Source organism: Vicia villosa, linkage group LG4, assembly GCF_029867415.1.
Source record: "Vicia villosa cultivar HV-30 ecotype Madison, WI linkage group LG4, Vvil1.0, whole genome shotgun sequence".
NCBI lineage: Eukaryota > Viridiplantae > Streptophyta > Magnoliopsida > Fabales > Fabaceae > Vicia > Vicia villosa.
Window position 1 is genome coordinate 174,695,327 of NC_081183.1, and position 16,813 is coordinate 174,712,139.

At 35.0% G+C, this 16,813-nt stretch overlaps 4 protein-coding genes across 4 annotated transcripts; 1 reads left to right on the forward strand and 3 right to left on the reverse strand.

Annotated features, from left to right (window-relative positions):
• Positions 1 to 264: 264 nt before the first annotated feature.
• On the forward strand, positions 265 to 1,952 carry LOC131596036 (stearoyl-[acyl-carrier-protein] 9-desaturase 6, chloroplastic-like). The gene is made up of 2 exons (XM_058868592.1): positions 265 to 924; positions 1,112 to 1,952. Exons 1-2 carry the CDS (start codon positions 325 to 327, stop codon positions 1,676 to 1,678), a joined length of 1,167 nt encoding a protein of 388 aa, XP_058724575.1. The 5' UTR covers positions 265 to 324; the 3' UTR covers positions 1,679 to 1,952.
• Positions 1,953 to 5,123: 3,171 nt separating this feature from the next.
• LOC131598353 (protein TRACHEARY ELEMENT DIFFERENTIATION-RELATED 7A-like) lies at positions 5,124 to 5,855 on the reverse strand. The gene has a single exon (XM_058870966.1). It carries the CDS (start codon positions 5,853 to 5,855, stop codon positions 5,124 to 5,126), a length of 732 nt encoding a protein of 243 aa, XP_058726949.1.
• Positions 5,856 to 6,268: 413 nt separating this feature from the next.
• On the reverse strand, positions 6,269 to 11,305 carry LOC131596037 (putative UDP-glucuronate:xylan alpha-glucuronosyltransferase 3). The gene is made up of 4 exons (XM_058868593.1): positions 10,998 to 11,305; positions 9,247 to 9,453; positions 8,097 to 8,734; positions 6,269 to 7,494 (listed from the first exon to the last, which is right to left on the reverse strand). The coding sequence occupies exons 1-4, from the start codon at positions 11,051 to 11,053 to the stop codon at positions 6,464 to 6,466; spliced, it is 1,932 nt and encodes a 643-aa protein (XP_058724576.1). The 5' UTR covers positions 11,054 to 11,305; the 3' UTR covers positions 6,269 to 6,463.
• A 3,768-nt stretch (positions 11,306 to 15,073) lies between these two features.
• On the reverse strand, positions 15,074 to 16,305 carry LOC131600354 (nuclear transcription factor Y subunit B-1-like). The gene is made up of 2 exons (XM_058872525.1): positions 16,196 to 16,305; positions 15,074 to 15,661 (listed from the first exon to the last, which is right to left on the reverse strand). Exons 1-2 carry the CDS (start codon positions 16,248 to 16,250, stop codon positions 15,210 to 15,212), a joined length of 507 nt encoding a protein of 168 aa, XP_058728508.1. The 5' UTR covers positions 16,251 to 16,305; the 3' UTR covers positions 15,074 to 15,209.
• Between the last annotated feature and the right edge of the window lie 508 nt (positions 16,306 to 16,813).

Sequence of the window (16,813 nt, forward strand, 5' to 3'; positions counted from 1 at the left end):
CATGGTCTTCCCAATGCCAAACAAGTACATCAATTACAATTATACCCTTTCTTTTCTAACCATCATTTTCCTAAACTTTATGATTTCTTTATTTTCCCAACCAAATACACCCAATTATAACAAAATAACTTACTGATTAGTAATTTCAACCTTGGCATAACCAATCATTTTATTAAATTTATAAACATAACATGGCATTTCTGTAAATTAGTCCTAAGAAGAAGGGTAATAACTATTCAACTTTCCTACAAATATTCATTAGTTTCACTTCTACTTGTACCTTAACAAACAACACATATCAACACAAAACAAAACACCAAAACCATGCATATTCAAACTTGTCACTCCACTAAAACACTTCCTTTAACATGGAACATTCCAAAAACCATGAACCAACGAACACATCGCCACCTCCTACCACCACCAAAATCCACCGCCGCCGCCGCATCACCGTCGTTAAAACTATCCAAAACCCACTCAATGCCACCGGAAAAACTCGAAATTTTCAAGTCACTTGAAACCTGGGCTTCTGAGTCTGTACTACCACTCTTAAAGCCCGTGGAACAATGCTGGCAGCCTCAGAGCTTTCTCCCTGATCCTTCTTTACCGTTCAATGAATTCACCGATAAGGTGAAAGCTCTTCGGGATCGAACCAAAGAGCTTCCGGATGAGTATTTTGTTGTGCTGGTTGGTGATATGGTGACGGAAGACGCGCTTCCGACTTACCAGAGTATGATTAATGGTCTTGATGGAGTTGGTGATGAGAGTGGCGCTAGTCCAAGCCCGTGGGCCGTGTGGACACGGGCTTGGACTGCTGAAGAAAATAGGCATGGAGATTTGCTTAGGACTTACTTGTATCTTTCTGGAAGGGTTGATATGGAGAAGATTGAGAAAACTGTTCAGTATCTTATTGGAGCTGGCATGGTAAGTTTTTTTTCTCTTCTATTTTCATAATATTTATAGTCTCTAATGTTAAACCAGCTCAGTTGATAGTTAAGTTGGTAGTTAATACCGGAGTGCAGGGTTTGTACCCGCCCCGTTCTAGTTTTAAGATTAGAGGTGTTACTCTTAAAATAATGTTTACATTATTTTCTGTTTGTATTGAACACAGGACCCAGGAACAGAAAACAACCCATATTTGGGATTTGTATACACATCATTCCAAGAGCGAGCCACATTTGTATCACATGGAAACACAGCTCGCTTAGCGAAAGAAGGAGGCGATCCAGTGCTTGCGCGCATATGTGGTACCATCGCAGCGGACGAGAAGCGTCACGAGAATGCATACTCAAAAATTGTGGAGAAGCTTCTTGAAGTTGACCCCTCAGGAGCAATGGTAGCCATTGGTGATATGATGGAGAAAAAGATCACAATGCCTGCACACCTTATGTATGATGGACAAGATCCTAAGCTATTTGAGCATTTTGCAGCCGTAGCACAACGCACTGGCGTTTACACGGCTAACGATTATGCTGATATCTTGGAGTTTTTAGTCGAACGGTGGAGATTGGAGAAGTTGGAGGGACTGTCGAGCGAAGGTAAAAAGGTACAAGATTATGTTTGTGGATTAGCGCCGAGGATTAGGAGGCTGCAAGAGCGTGCTGATGCGCGGGCACGGAAGATGAAGCCACAGGGTGTCAAGTTTAGTTGGGTTTTCAATAATGAAGTAATTTTGTAATGTTTTAGTTGAAACTTAAAGTGTCCATGTTTGGTTTTACAGTTATATTTACCTGATTACTGCTACTGTGATATCAAACATGAATTGAGTTTGAGGGTCGACACAAAGTTAAGAACTCATCTTGACACAACATTTGGATAGTGGAAGTGGAGAATATGATGCTAGAAGAATGTTCTTTGCGTCTAATATAGGAGAAAAGGAAATTGATGGCTGCATGGTTGTAATTTTACAGTACTTGTTTGTGTGGATGAGAGATGGGACTTTTGGTTTGTTATGTTTCTTGAGTTTTTTTTAGGGGAAGAAATTATAGATAAGATAACATTGTAAGATTTTTTTATATGAAATAATGAAATCGGATCAGCATGTTTTGTCTTGATGATGTGTGCCCGAGGGAATATCGGCATTTTATGGTATTTTTCAAATATTTGGTTAATACAATATGTAGTAAATATTGTGATTTTTTTAAATGAAATTATTAAAATAAAAATTATGTTCAAAGTTAAATAGTAAATGAAGGTGGTAAAGTGCATTTGACCTTTTACTTTTAAAAATGTGTTTCTTAATTTTTTTTTTTTATAAAAATGGTAAATGAATAATAAAATGTAAGATTCAGCCTTACTGATGGATGATATATCGGATAGGGAGAGAGGGAATTTTTCCGAAAAGTGGCAAAGAGCATCTGCGATGGAATGAGGTAGATGTGTAAGGTTGACATTTTAACGTTGAACTAGTGAAGTCAAAGATATGTGTGAGAATCAAAATATATTTGCAATGGGGTGTAGTGGTGTTTCTATATGATACACGGTTAAAACAATTTATATTCAAACCGACATGTTATGTCGGGGTTATCTTATTAGATTTTAGCTGATTCATGAGTAGTCGACATTAGATGTTTGGCTGCTCGACGAGGTTCAACCTGTTGACTAGCTTTTCGAGACGACACTTTGGGTTGGGCCATCATAATTAGGTCTGCTCTATTGGCCTTGGCCGGTACTTAACAATTATCCCTCCAATCCTTGCTATAACTAGTGATACGAGGATTGTATTATTCTGGTCGTTCTTCATATACACCTTAAGTTTCTTAGGTAGGTCTTCAATCTAAGGAAACGAGATAGCAGAATATTCTGGTGAGTGGAAACATGCACATTGAATATTTATCTCATCACTGAAACGTTTCGTCACGCCAACCTGACATGTGGCTCTAGGTCCCTAGAGTAGAGAATGGTGACGCTACTTAGAGCAATCAAGTGTCTTTGTGATATCGAGGTTAATTATAACCGTAGATTTTATCTTTTGAACTTCCCTATACTTTTAGCTGTAGACTTTCTTATTTGCTTGCATATATAAAGGGGGCCTCTTAGTACAATTATTCTTTTCGTCTCTTCGCTCACTTGTCTTGCTTTTCATACAATTATCTTGTTGATTTATTCATCAATTTCTCTCATTTGATCTCAGATTTGATCATTTTTCTTAAGTATCCAATGATTTTCTCGATGCCATGTTCATCTTGTCTTTAGAATTTTTTGTAATTGTGTATTTCTTTGAATATACATACATTGCACGTGACGATTTTTTTGCGCTTCCCGAACAATGCCCGTAATCAGCAAAGTCGAGGCCATGTTATCGTATTTTGAATTGTGCTTCGTGTCACAAAGGACCGTTTCCCGGCCAAGGGTAGGATCTTGTCCTTTCCCCCGGGGTTTGGCTCGGATCGAGGTGGACGTCTCTAGGCTCCACCATGTATGCCCTTGGATTGGCTAAATCTGAGGGGGTGCGCCAGCTACGTAGAAGTGCGTTTAATAAGCCTTGGAAGTGAGGTGTGCGCTTGATCGGATACACAGTTGCATCTGATATGTGTTTAAGCTGTGTCGGAATCGTAAAAATGTATTAAGTTCGTATTTAATACACAACCGGGCGCATAGTGTGCTTTAAGCCGTATCAGATTCGCAAAAATGCGTTAAGTCTATATTGAAAACACAACGAGTTTAGAATACACTTAGGTTGTATCGGAATCGCGATGTGTGTTAAGTACATATTAGAATCGCAGAGTTGTTTTAAGTATTCGTTCACTTTGTCATGGTTCTCCCATTCCAGACCTTCTAGTAGGAAGAGCGACAAAGAAACACACAACAGAAAAAAGGATATATATATATATATATATATATATATATATATATATATATATATATATTGATGTTAATAATGAATTGAATTTGTTACAAATAAATAATGAAATGACAAGGTGGATAACTTTCATCGGCGACCTCGAAGTGACCAGACTGAATCCTAAGTCTTTAGTTATAGTTGTCTCCTCTATGATTCGAGTTGAATGTGCTTTGCGCTTTGAAGCACTTCATTATTTAAATGGGGTGCCAGAATCTTGGTATCCGTCCCTCCCTGGGATTTTGGGGTGTTATGCATCCTCCTGTTACGGAGGGGGTATCCACCCCAAATAGATATCTGTCCTCTTTAATAAGCATGTTCAGTCTTTCTTTTGGAACGAGAATGCTGACTGGTTTTCAGATGCTGATACTGACCGATTTCCTTGTGACTGAGGCCTGAGACTTTTCTCTGAGTATTTTTAAGTGGACCTCTACTTTGCAGTCTGGTCGGTGGAGGCCCTGGTAAATCAAATGGAAATTACAGGATGCACCCGATATTGGATTGGCGTTCGGCGTTAACTACGAACTTATTCAGACGTCATTAACTACGAACTTGTGGTATCTTGACGCCGCCGTCTCGGTATGAGTCTCGCAAAAGGGAACGTGAGACGATGTTAAGTCGGGAGACAAATTATAAATTTCCTGCTCGGACTTCGTGGAAATTACCCTTAGAGCCCGGTACAACCCTAAATTTGGGCATGAAAATCTTCCTTCGGTCTCTTGCAGAGTTCTCGAGAAAATTAGAGATTTGGATGTCCCCAATACGTGGAGCGGAAGCACGGTTGTCCGTTTCACTTTTGAATTTTTTAGTTTAATCATGTTTGCATTCCACCTTTGCTTTGCTTTCTTTGAAAAAAGAAAACTCATACAATTCCATAAGAATTTTAATTATTGAGTTCAACAGTGTTACATTTTAGAAGTCGTGGCTACTCAACAAGAATTATATTAAACCAAAATAAAATTAGTTACAATGTAACTGCAAAGGTTGTTAATTAGTTACAGTATAAAATTAGCTTAAGAGGAATGTAGCAAAAATAAAATCTTATGAGAGGCAATAATCGAATATATTCAAATTCAAATTAAATATACTTTTGTTAGAAGGAGATTTTACAAATGAATGGTTTATTAAACCAAAATGGAAAAGAAAAATGAATGATATATATTTATTCATGAAAGCAATTTAGGTGAAATAGTATCCTTTGTTTGGATACCATGTACGAGGATATATAATTCTCTTTGGGAATATACACACAACACTTCCCCCATGAAGGTTTGTTCTTAATTTATGGATAAATACCATGATGTTCACGACCAGGAGAAGTAGTAGTTGTTGCACTTTCATTACTACTAGTAGTAGCATTGTCTTGACTTGATTCAGCTTTAGATGCTTCAGCATGTAAACCATGACCAACTGCTTCATTCTTCTTGATTACTTCATCAACATGAACATCATCTTCGACTGAAATCACCACTGTTGGTTTTCCAAAAGGACCAGGAACAATTGTTTCTGTAACCTTTTTATGTTCATCGATGTGAACCATATCGGTTTCTTGTGTTTTCTTCTTCCTCTTTTGGATGCAGCAAAATAATGCAAAGGCGAGCATTGAAAGCAAGGCAATCCCACCAGATGCGATGATCACAATGATAATGACGGTAGGGTGGTATGGAGAGGGAGAAGGTGGAAATGGTGGTGGGGGTGCGCGGATGTGTGGTGGTAGAGGAGGGGAAATTGGGTGATGTGGAGACGGCGGTGGGTGGGCGTGTGGTGGTGGAGGGGAAAATGGATGAGACGGTGGTGGGCGGACTTGTGGTGGTGGAGGGGAAAATGGATGAGATGACGGTGGTGGAGGGTGTCCGTGTGGAGGAGGTGGAGGAAATGAATGAGATGGTGGTGATAGTGGTGATGGTGGTGGAGATTTGAAGGAATGAGATGGTGGAGGGTTAAAAGGGTGGAAAGGTGAAGGTGGAGGGTTGAGAGGGTAAGGAAAATAGAAGTTGGGTTGAATAGAGGCCATTTTGGTTCTTTTGTACAATATTTGATGATGTTATAAAAAGTTGATGTTTGTTTTGAATATCTTGTGATTTGAGTGTACTATTGACTTGAAGTGTGGCTTTATAAGAAAAAAATTGTTGGTACTTTCGTGCAAAGTTTCTCAAAGATTGTTTGAAGTGGAAAACACTTCTCATTGGACTTTCTTAGCTTATTTTACTTCTATTGCTTGTTCTTATTTTTTTAGAATTAACTTATTTTTGCTTCGTAGTACTTGCTGATCTGTTGTGTTTTTATATAAAAAATTGGTAGGATCTCGATCTTTGCTGTATGTGACGTTGGAAAACTGTGTATTCTGTACGATGTATAAAAACAAGGTTGTCGATGTCAAATTCTATATTCATACTTCTTAGAAAACTCAATGATTAGTAACAAAAATTGAAAACAAAAAGTGTATTCATTTGCACATAACTGTATTTTATAAATCTTTAAAAAAGAATAATGACTAGCTGCAACATAATATTGGCCCAAGTGTAATATAGCAATCATATTTTGTTTACAGTATAAGACTATAGAAAGAAATCAAATCACACTGTGCAAACATTATATTCGAAGTATGAAGAGAAATTAAGCTCATAAAGAAGATAGAGATTTGGTTTTGACAGCAGGTGGCGAAATGTTAACAGTAGAGTTATCTGTCCAATTCTTTTCACCCCAATGCCATAACATACTCTCCCAGAAGCAGAAATCCTCGAAGCACGTTTTCAATCGCGGGTCTTTAATCTTGATTTTCCAGTGACCATTGCTGTAGTTACCTTTCTCGGCTTGTCTACGATCCCACTCCAATGCCGCCTTCTGCTTGGACCTAAGCAAACAGAACTTCTGCAAGTTTTCTGGCATTGCGTCATGAAGCTTCCACCACCTTGCATGAGCTACATTGCTCGCAAACTCCTGCAGAATGTCCACGTTCCAGTTGCAGTCGTAGTCACGGAAACAAAGCCATGGTTTATTACCTAGATAGTGGATGACATAGAGGGTTGGTGGATCAGCTCCAAAGAGACGAGTTTTTGTCGCCTTTTTCTCTTCTTCATCGCCTTCCCAGACGTGCTTCAAGAAGTTCATGTGTTTCGGAATACGATGCCACCATGTGAAAATTTCATTAAGATAGCCCTGGTCCCCGCCGTTGTAGGACACAATCTCATTGATGTGATCCATTAGTAGTTGAAATGTACAGTTCGACGGTTCAACCACCATTACACCTGAGTTGAACAGTGTAGCATTGTTTCCTATGGCTGATATTTCAGGCATCTCAAAAAGGAAATCAATATTTCTGAGTATAAGAAGGTCGGCATCAATGAAAATGATTTTGTCGTAATCAGTTAACTGCCAGAGACGAAATTTGCTGTAGTTCCACTCATTATATGCCTCTGGTTCTGCTTTCGGATTCCTGATTCTTTTAATAGTATGAATCTTCCATCCAGCTTGTTCCAAACCACCCCTATGATAATCAGTGATTGTTTCGTCAACAAGAATCACGAGATCACGTGCTGAACCAGACATTCGAATACTTTGAGCAGCAGTAATAGCTCCACAAACATATATATGTGCAGAGTGCAGGATTGTTGCATAAGCTTCTCGGTGTGCCCTTTCGGAGTGAAAATTTTCTGTCAAATGTAAGACGGTTAGTCTCTGATAAATATATTCAAAGGGAGTGAAATAGTACACTTTCAAAAGCCCTATATTGGTTTTTTGGAATACATCAAGATTAAAATGTACTAGTATAACCTAAGACATGTTTTTATACTTAAATATACCAGACAATGGGAATGAATCCGCAATTAAATTTTAAGTTCATGCTTTCTCTGAAATAAGCACTAAATAATCAGTTCGTTGAGGAAGTTAGATATGTAGGATGTACGATGTAAAAAAACCAGAAAGGAAAAGTGTTCGGCTTGTAGGACTTTTAAAAATATGGGAGGTAGAGTCCTGATCTCTTGAATTAGCAACATCTCCGAGTCGGGAAAAGTGTTCGGCTTGTAGGATTTTAAAAATATGGGAGGTAAGGTCCTGATCTCTTGAATTAGCAACATGAGTCGGGAAAACACTCACCAATAATACTTTGTTTTCTTCAATATTCAGTTCCGGTACTCAATGGACACCTTGACTAGTATCTATTGTGTTCATTAACATTGAAGTGCTAAAAGAATAAGGACACTGAGTAAACCAAGCATGAAAGTAAAAAAAAAAAATGTCATCAGAATCTGACCTTTAGCCTTGAATGGAACTGATAGTTCACATGAACCAATTGGTAACTGCAGCTTCTCTCTGAGTTTATGCAAGTTGGGTTCATAAAGCCAGACATTCCCTTCACGCTTTATAATATCCTTGCAAGTGAATAGATTTGGAGTTGGGAAACAATCAGTCACAAAAAGCACACGAACTGGACGAAGCCCTTTGGAAGTAGCAGCAAGTCTTGCTGCTTCAATCTGCAGATGCAAACGAGCTACATCTCTTGACCAGCGCCCTGACTTGTCGCAAGGAAGCTTAACAGCAATAAGATCAAGCCGTGGTTTTCCTGGTACCTGAATCCTAGGTAGTGATGGACAAGTAGGAAACTCGTATTCTTCTTCTTCATCTATCCATTCAGGATACAAGTCTTCCCAAGTGATGTTATTTGAAGCATAGTTCAGGTGAAGGACTACATGCTCGCTTTCTGGTACCAGCTGCTTCCAGTGGTCAATCTCACTGTCATTGAAGTTTAGTAAGCCAACGCCCTGATATGTCTCCTTATCCTTCAAATTTTCAAGAACATTAGTAATTTGGTTCCAGTCGATATTTAGAAATGATACATAACGGGGATCAGTTCCACCGAACTCTCCATTCCTGTTGTTTACAATTGTTGACCTGCCAACACAAAAAAATAAAAAAAACATAATAAGATGCAAAGAGAAGAAAATAAATAAAAATCACTATTTACTATTTGGACAAATGAATTGTCATTCAGCGTTGTCAATAGTGGATCGCAGCTATTTGCTCAAATTGCGTGCCGCTACAAATCTATTGCTCCACTATAGATCGCAACACTTTGTAATAATGATTTGTTCAACTTCCGCTATGCTATAGCCGCAATATTTGACAACCTTGTTACTGTATTACAAAGTGAGGTGACAAGAAATAAACTCACAAGGATGCATGCTTTGAACTTTGAAGAGTTGTAAGTAGGAAGACAGATATATCCTAACTACTGTAAATTAATGCTCTATGCTTTAAAGGGATGAAAGAATCCGTGAGCAAACTACATGTTTTAAGAATGGACCAAATTTAGAAACGAAACTAATACAATGGCATGAAAGAACTAAGACTTAAGATGGTGCAATAGAATGTAAAAGCATGGTAAGAAGAATGCATAGGCATACCGTGATATAGAGTTTGAGATGTGATCAGTATTATAAACAGCTGGAGGATGGAAAATTGTAAGCAAGGTTCCCAATATAATAACAACCAGAACAAATTTCCAATTCGGCTTGCAATTTATCGCCCTATCTTGGAAGGAAACATGTGATGCTTTCTCAACATCTTTAAAATCCTTATTTCTTTGAGACCTTCTTTTGTTAGTATCTTCACTGTATCCATAAGAGATGAGGAAAAAGAATCAATACTTTATATTAATGAGATAGACCAAATAGCAACAGAGGAAGCAGATGTAAAAAAGAAAACAAAGTTCTAAATAATTAGACAACAGTGCCCATATCCCCTTGAAACCTTACTTTCTTGGACAATTGATTCAGAATCTCATCCTCTCCAAATATATAATTGAACCAAAAATCAATTGACAATGGTTGATGTAAGAATATCTATGAATATATTTAACAGGTTTGTTCTTGCATCCTACCTAGCATAGCACCATTTGCAAGCAAGGTATTGTATTTGCCACACTTACTCTTACTTATCAGATCAATCTCAAGATACATTCAATCAAACAACCTCCTTTCAAGCTGAAGATTAGTTGATTTGCACTTGCAACAAAGTGCCAAATATGAATAATAATAGTAGTTATAGCATTAGATTACAAACAAAATAATACAAATGCAAATTACACAAATAAATTAAGACAGACAATGATAAGCATTTAGCATCTCGAATACTATAAATGATTTTGAGATTCTCTATAGCTAATTATCGGTTCGTAAATAGCTCACATATGACATATCTAATAAAGAGTTTAGCTTAAGAGCGGTGCTATTTCTCGCGACATAATCCATCACGAACAGTTTTTAACGATTAGATATTGGCTTTTAATGAAATACATGGATATCTCTAATAAAAGTAGGGAGGGTATTAATAAAGCAGCATCAGCATCGTGATGTTATCGTGATAACGTTTTTCATGACAGGTAGCATTTCCCTTAGCATAAACCACAAAACAATTACATAAATGTTAAACAACAAAACTAGCTCTAAAGTAAACAAACAAATAAATACACACAACAACACAAACGATTGATCAAATAGTCTAGCCAATTAGGGACCAATCTAAGGCCGGGAAATTGAGGGCAGCTTCCCCCACAATTTCTTAAATAGAAACTCATACCATGAAAGGAGTTTTCTATTGTAAATTTTGACAAGAATCAAATACGAAATTGCATAGGAGATAAAAATAAAATATAAAAAAACCAATAAGGATTCATCACTTCAGTCAATCATGTCAGCGTCTCCCGCAAAAATGTGTCTCCCACTCTGTAGCACTGACACCTCTGAAAAAGGGTATATGTGTCAGTGCGGGTGTCCAAAACCACACCGGCACTTGTAAGATTTAATTTATACATTTTTTTCAAATTATTACTGGTGTCAGTGCTTCACAGGTCTCCCACCACAATGTGAATACCATTCTAGTTATTTGACTGTGAAATACTTAGGGTTTCAGAGAACAATCCAAAGATAAATACTACAACTCTCGTTAAGCTTTCAGCTCCACTCACTCTACTAAACTGCAACTACTCATTTATCAATGAATATGATAGTGATTCTGAACAATAAACACAAAATCAGGTAACTAATATTAACCATAACAAGAAATTCAAAGGAATTTCAACTAAGATAAAAACTAAACCAACAAATCAAAACTCAAATCAGGGTTCATCTGTTCGTTTTGCATCAACATAAGCTACCTGAATGTTGACAGTCGGTGACGCGGCTCAACCGCACTCGGAGTGGGACCTCTCATCTCCGATCAAGTAAAACCAGTTTCTAACGGAACAGAATGCGTAGTCAACTACGCAAAGAATGAACCGAGAAAAATCAAAAATGGAGAAAACATGGATGAGAGAGAGAGAGAGGAGGTTGGGGTAGATTGGATCAAGAAAGAAGGTGGAGGAGAGTGGTGGAAACAACCATGACTTTGGAGTTGAAGCGGTTATAATACTCGCTGACGGGGTCAAGTAGTTTTGTATGAACTATTACTTTTTTCGCTGCAGGTAAGCGTGCTCTTATTAATGACTTCGAAATAAATGCTATTTTTAAATTGGGAAATTGCAAAACTCAGAAATATTAATTGTTGTCATTAATTCTTCACTAAAAATTTTGACTAATACTCCCTCCGTTTTTTATTATAAGTCGTTTTAGACTTTTCACACAGATTAAGAAAAATAATAATTGTTGTATGAAAATAAGAAATTATGAAGGTTTTTACAAAATTATCCTTCATTAATGACATGTGGAAGATAAATTTATATAATTGAAAGGAGAGAGAATAGTAAATATTTAAGGATATAATAGGAAAAATAGCATTAATTATTCATTGGAATTGTAAAGTGACTTATATTAAAATACAATTTTTTTTCCCAAAACGACTTATAATAAAAAACGGAGGGAGTATATATCTAAAAATTATTGGTAAGAAATCAAACAAGAGAGGTACAAATAAAATGAATAGATTTGAGTTTGGGGAATGAAGAAAAATAATCTATTGATTTGTTAAGATCCATTATATAGATGGATATTCACTCAATGTAATAACTTTTTAAAATATTCTAATTTTTTAAAATATTCTAATAGATTATATGTGTATGGAAATATGTACAATAATAGTAAATAGTGATAATATTTGAGAATTATATTTGATTTGAATTAAACTCACAAAAATAAAATTATGTTTTTCAGAATTAAATAATTAGAAGTAAGATTTATTTTTTGTTTATATTCGGTTTGATTCGAGCCAACTAATTTTCTAATTTGAGTCACACTTCTAAAAGTTTAAGTTTTAATAAAAATGAAGTGTTGATTTGAATCGAGACTTGACACGATTTGAATCATATTTTCATGTGTTTCTTTATCCAAACATCTGACTAATTTACTAGAAATATATTGTGTTGGCTTTAAGCAAATGGTTCGATTTATGCATGCGTAAAAATGGTTTAGAATTCAACCCTGGAATCCGCAACTATGTGGGGATACTTAATTACGACAAATAAACCAACATACTAAATTGACAAGCAACAAAATATAAAACAAACCCTAGGAGACAAAGTAACTTTAATATTGAAGAGTGAACGACCTTATTACCAAGAGTGTTCTTGAAAAAAAGAAATTTAAGAATAAAAGCAGTGCAATTGTCTTACTATTTATTCATACCAAACCACATTTTAGAAAGAGAAATTGGAAAGAAAAAAAAAACAAAAGAACTCATAAAATGCTTCCAACAAATATCGGGATTTTCATCAACCAACCATATGTTAGTACCATTTTGTAGGAGTTCTAAGGACGTCTGTTTTTAAGAACAAGCAAAAGTCTTGAAGGTTTCATAAACCTTAGGGAGTCCAATCCAAGGGAAAGCAGACTAAGGGTAGAAAATGATATACTAGTACTTGTGGAGTCAGTGATGTTAAACTAGTGAATCCTAGCACAATAAGAGAGGGTGAGTTGTGTTATTAAAAATTCACAATTACTTTAAGACTAATTACTAATAAAAACAACAATATGTGTTATTATAGATAAACACAAGAGATATAGTAACGCAAAATGGAAGGAAAGAAATGCAACTGGAAATAAATGACTCGAGGTAGAGAGTTGAGAGAAATTGCACTAGAATTTATAGAAGTTTGGTCGTTCTCTTGGTCCAATCCTCTCCCTAAGAAAAAATGTGAAATTATAGCTTTGTGTTGTTAGGATCACTAAGTTAGGGGTCAACACTATTTTGAAAATGAGGTTTTATGGTATCTTACCATGTGACTTCTCTGACTTTGAAAATTTGAGAAAATTTGAGGGCTAACCAAGAATGATAATATGGTTGTTAAATTATTATGACATATCATTTTTTTGCTTCACGCTACATGAATGACTAATTTATGGAACTCGTAGTATTTATAACCATGGAAAGTGTTGTACCGATAATTCTTATCTATTATTAAAGAGGTCAAAAAAAACCAAAGTTATAAATTAGGGCGCACATTGAAGTAGAGGTGGAGTCAGTGAGAATGTATATTGGCAATGGAGCAAGGGCGACAGTCAGTCGCGATAACATAGTAGTGGGTCCAGATCCGGAGGACGGTTCGGTCTGTCTGAGCTCGGTTTTGATTTTTTTTGCTTCGCGTGTATTAGGGTTTATTGTTTTGGTTTGTGTATTTTTTTTAATGAGCTATGTTTTAAGCTTGTAATGGATCAGTTAGATTTCAGTAGCTATAAATATGTATCTCGACCATTCTTGTTTTAACAATCTTTATAAATGTACAACTAAAGATAGAGGAAAGATGTGAAAATTCTAGTTATGGAAAAATTAGAGATACAAGAGTTTAAGGAAACTTTTGGGGGTATCTAAGGGGATTGAGAAACACTTCTAAACATATTGAGCTTATGTGATTCATATATAGAGTGTTTGAGAGATTGGCAAAGACTTGGATAAAAAATAGGGTTTGTTCTTGGGAGCTTACGTGACTATTTTCTTGTAACTCATTTATAATATTTTGTAAATATTCTTGGAAATATAGTGAATCATAGAGCTTCTCTCTCCTTCAAAGTAGATCATTTGATCAAATTAGATAAACAAGTTCTTGTGTTTCTTGTCCTTTATCTTCTTTTGTCTTGTTACGTTGTTGAATTATTGTACACATAGTTATTTTTGGTGAAAGCCCTTTTAATTTGGCTTTCATATTCCTTTGTTCCCACACATCAAATATCTTAGTGTGATCGAATCTTTTAATTTCACAACAAGTGTCATTCTTAGGGTGCTTAAAGGATATGGGCAATGAGTTCAACAAGAGTAAAGCCTTTACTTGTATCGTCAATCTTAAAATCCTTCACCTTTAAAAATTATTTGGATTACACTTTCTTCTGGACTTCTTCCAAAGTAATAATACCTTCCTTATCATAAAGAAGTGTATCTTTAAAGTGCTAAAAGGATATAGGTAATGAGTTCAATAAGATTAGAACCTTATCCTTCTCTTTAATATTCACCTCACATTATTATTAAGATCATTAATAATCTTATAAAATCAAGTCAATTTCTCCACTATGGATTTGATCTATACCATTCAGAATGAGTAGAGTTACTATTTCAGACACAACCTGTGAGCCAAACTTTTGGTCATATACAATGATTCAATTTTTGCCTACATCGAAGTCACTGTCTTCTCCATGGATACTTCTCTTAGAAATGTATCCTCGAGAAACAAAATAATGGCACTCGAAGCCTTATCCACCATCTCAGTGTTATCTGTTTGTGTTAAGTATGTAGACATCAATGCATCACTCTTCAATCTTTCAATACACTTTTCTTAAGTTAAAAATGTCTTGCATCTTCACTTTTCACAGCTCAAAATTTATATCTTGGGTAAAATTCTCAATTTTACATTTGAAACGCACGATGCTCACTTTTAAACTAAATCCATTTGTCCCACGGTGGGCACCACTTGAGATATGGAAAGGTTCAATCACGCTACTTATCTTGCTCGTGTTTGGGTATCTTATGTGATAAGTAAGCTTTAACTCATTTGCATCAATTTCTTGACATGTCAGATATTTTTTATATTGTGTCCTTTAATAGTGAGGTTTTCTAGTGCTTTAATATTAATAGTTGTTTAAGCAAGTTATGACCAAAATATTAACCAAAAATCAAGGAAAAAATGAACACAAGTAATTTAGATTGATGACTATATCAAGAATAAAACATGAATAAAATTAAAACTAGACCAAGAGTAAAATTGTATACTTTTCAAGTTTTTCCATACATAAAATGAAATGATTATTCCAAACAAAAGAAACATAAAGAAAAAGAACCTAGAAACTTTTAATTCCACAAAATAATTAAATCGGAAGTTCTAATTTTTTAACCACGACACAACCAGAATCATTCAAAAATATTCTTATTCCCATAAATGCATTGCATATCAATTTTGGCCATTAGCACCACCAATGTTTGAGCCACTAGCACCTGACATATCCTTGTAGAGCCTCATGCTATCAAGTTGAGCCTCGTGGTTGAGATATTTTTGATGGTATAAAAGAAGAGGGCCAACATAGTCCTCAAAGCCCAACCTATCCATGGCCCATATTAAATCTTCACCGCTAATGATTTGTCGGCTCTCTGCCTTACATCTCTCATTAGCCTCACTCGTAACGATGTTCATAAATTCAGTCACACACAATTGAATTGACTCCTTGGCACCCTTAGATATTCTTCTATTTGGGGGAATAGCTCGCTGCATGATTCTTGTCACATTCTTGATGGGCATATGTGTTTCCTCGTCAATTGTTCCTTGTAACTGTTGATTCTCTATTCCAGTACCAATGTTGTTGTTGATGTTGTTGTTGGCGTTTTCAATGTTTGTGGTTTCATTATCTGCTTGTACAGGGATAAAATCAAAACAGAAATACATAACTAAATAAATTTATGCTTTTTCATTAAAATATCTTTGTTCCAATGTCAAAAAAATATTATATTTCCTCTAAAAATCCAATTTAAATAATATCATTATTAATAGTATTTTAATCTTTAGTTAATACTAATAATATTTAAAGGAAAAATTTATAAAAATCCATAAAATGTAACTCATAACTTGACCAAGACTAAATTTTAAAAACATATATGATGCCAAAATAGTTCATTAATAAACTTATTTATTTGTATATATGTTGCCTAAACTTTTATGAGTTACAAAGCTATTACAGCCAAGAACAATCAAATTTTTGTTTATATCTAAATTTCATACAAAAATTAAGGGTTTTCTCATTTCGTAGATGTTTAACAAGTGATCCATAATCAAATCTCAAATTCTAAATCTTCTTTCAAATGAGTTTCAAACACACGAGTAATGAACTAAGAATCCAATATAATGTATTTAAGAAACTCTATTGTGTGGTTTAAAGTACTTACCTGAGCTTGATTGTGTCGAGCGACCATGGCCAAAGGAGTGGCTTCCATGCTCCATTATGCTCTAGGACTTAAGTTTTCCTCTTTAAATAACAAGCAAAATTTGTTTTGAGATGAATGAAAAATGATACACTTCTGAATGACCACTCTTATGAATTTATAATAGAAGAATGAACTATTTTGTAAATTTAAAATGTAAATTATTGAATGGACACTTTTTTCTTTTAATTAAAAATTAATAATAATATTCAAACTAGAAATAAATTTTTCAAACACTTTATATTAAATTTCATTAAATGCAAATAAAAAACTTGTTTATATATTATAATTTTTATACATTATCGGTGTAAAAAGTCTTACAATATCAATTCTTTATAATTATTCATAAAATTTGTTTTATATGTGATTAAAAAATGATTTTTTTAAATAATTTTTTATGTAAAAATCTAAAATACCATGCTTTCCAATTTATTTCAATAAACACCCTACTTTTAAGCAATAAAGCATAAAAGATATTCTTTATTACTTGCCTTCCATTTAAAATGGCAAGCTATAATGTGCCTTTCTTTCTACTTATTTATAATATTATATTAAAAAAATTATTTTTAAAATTAGTAAATA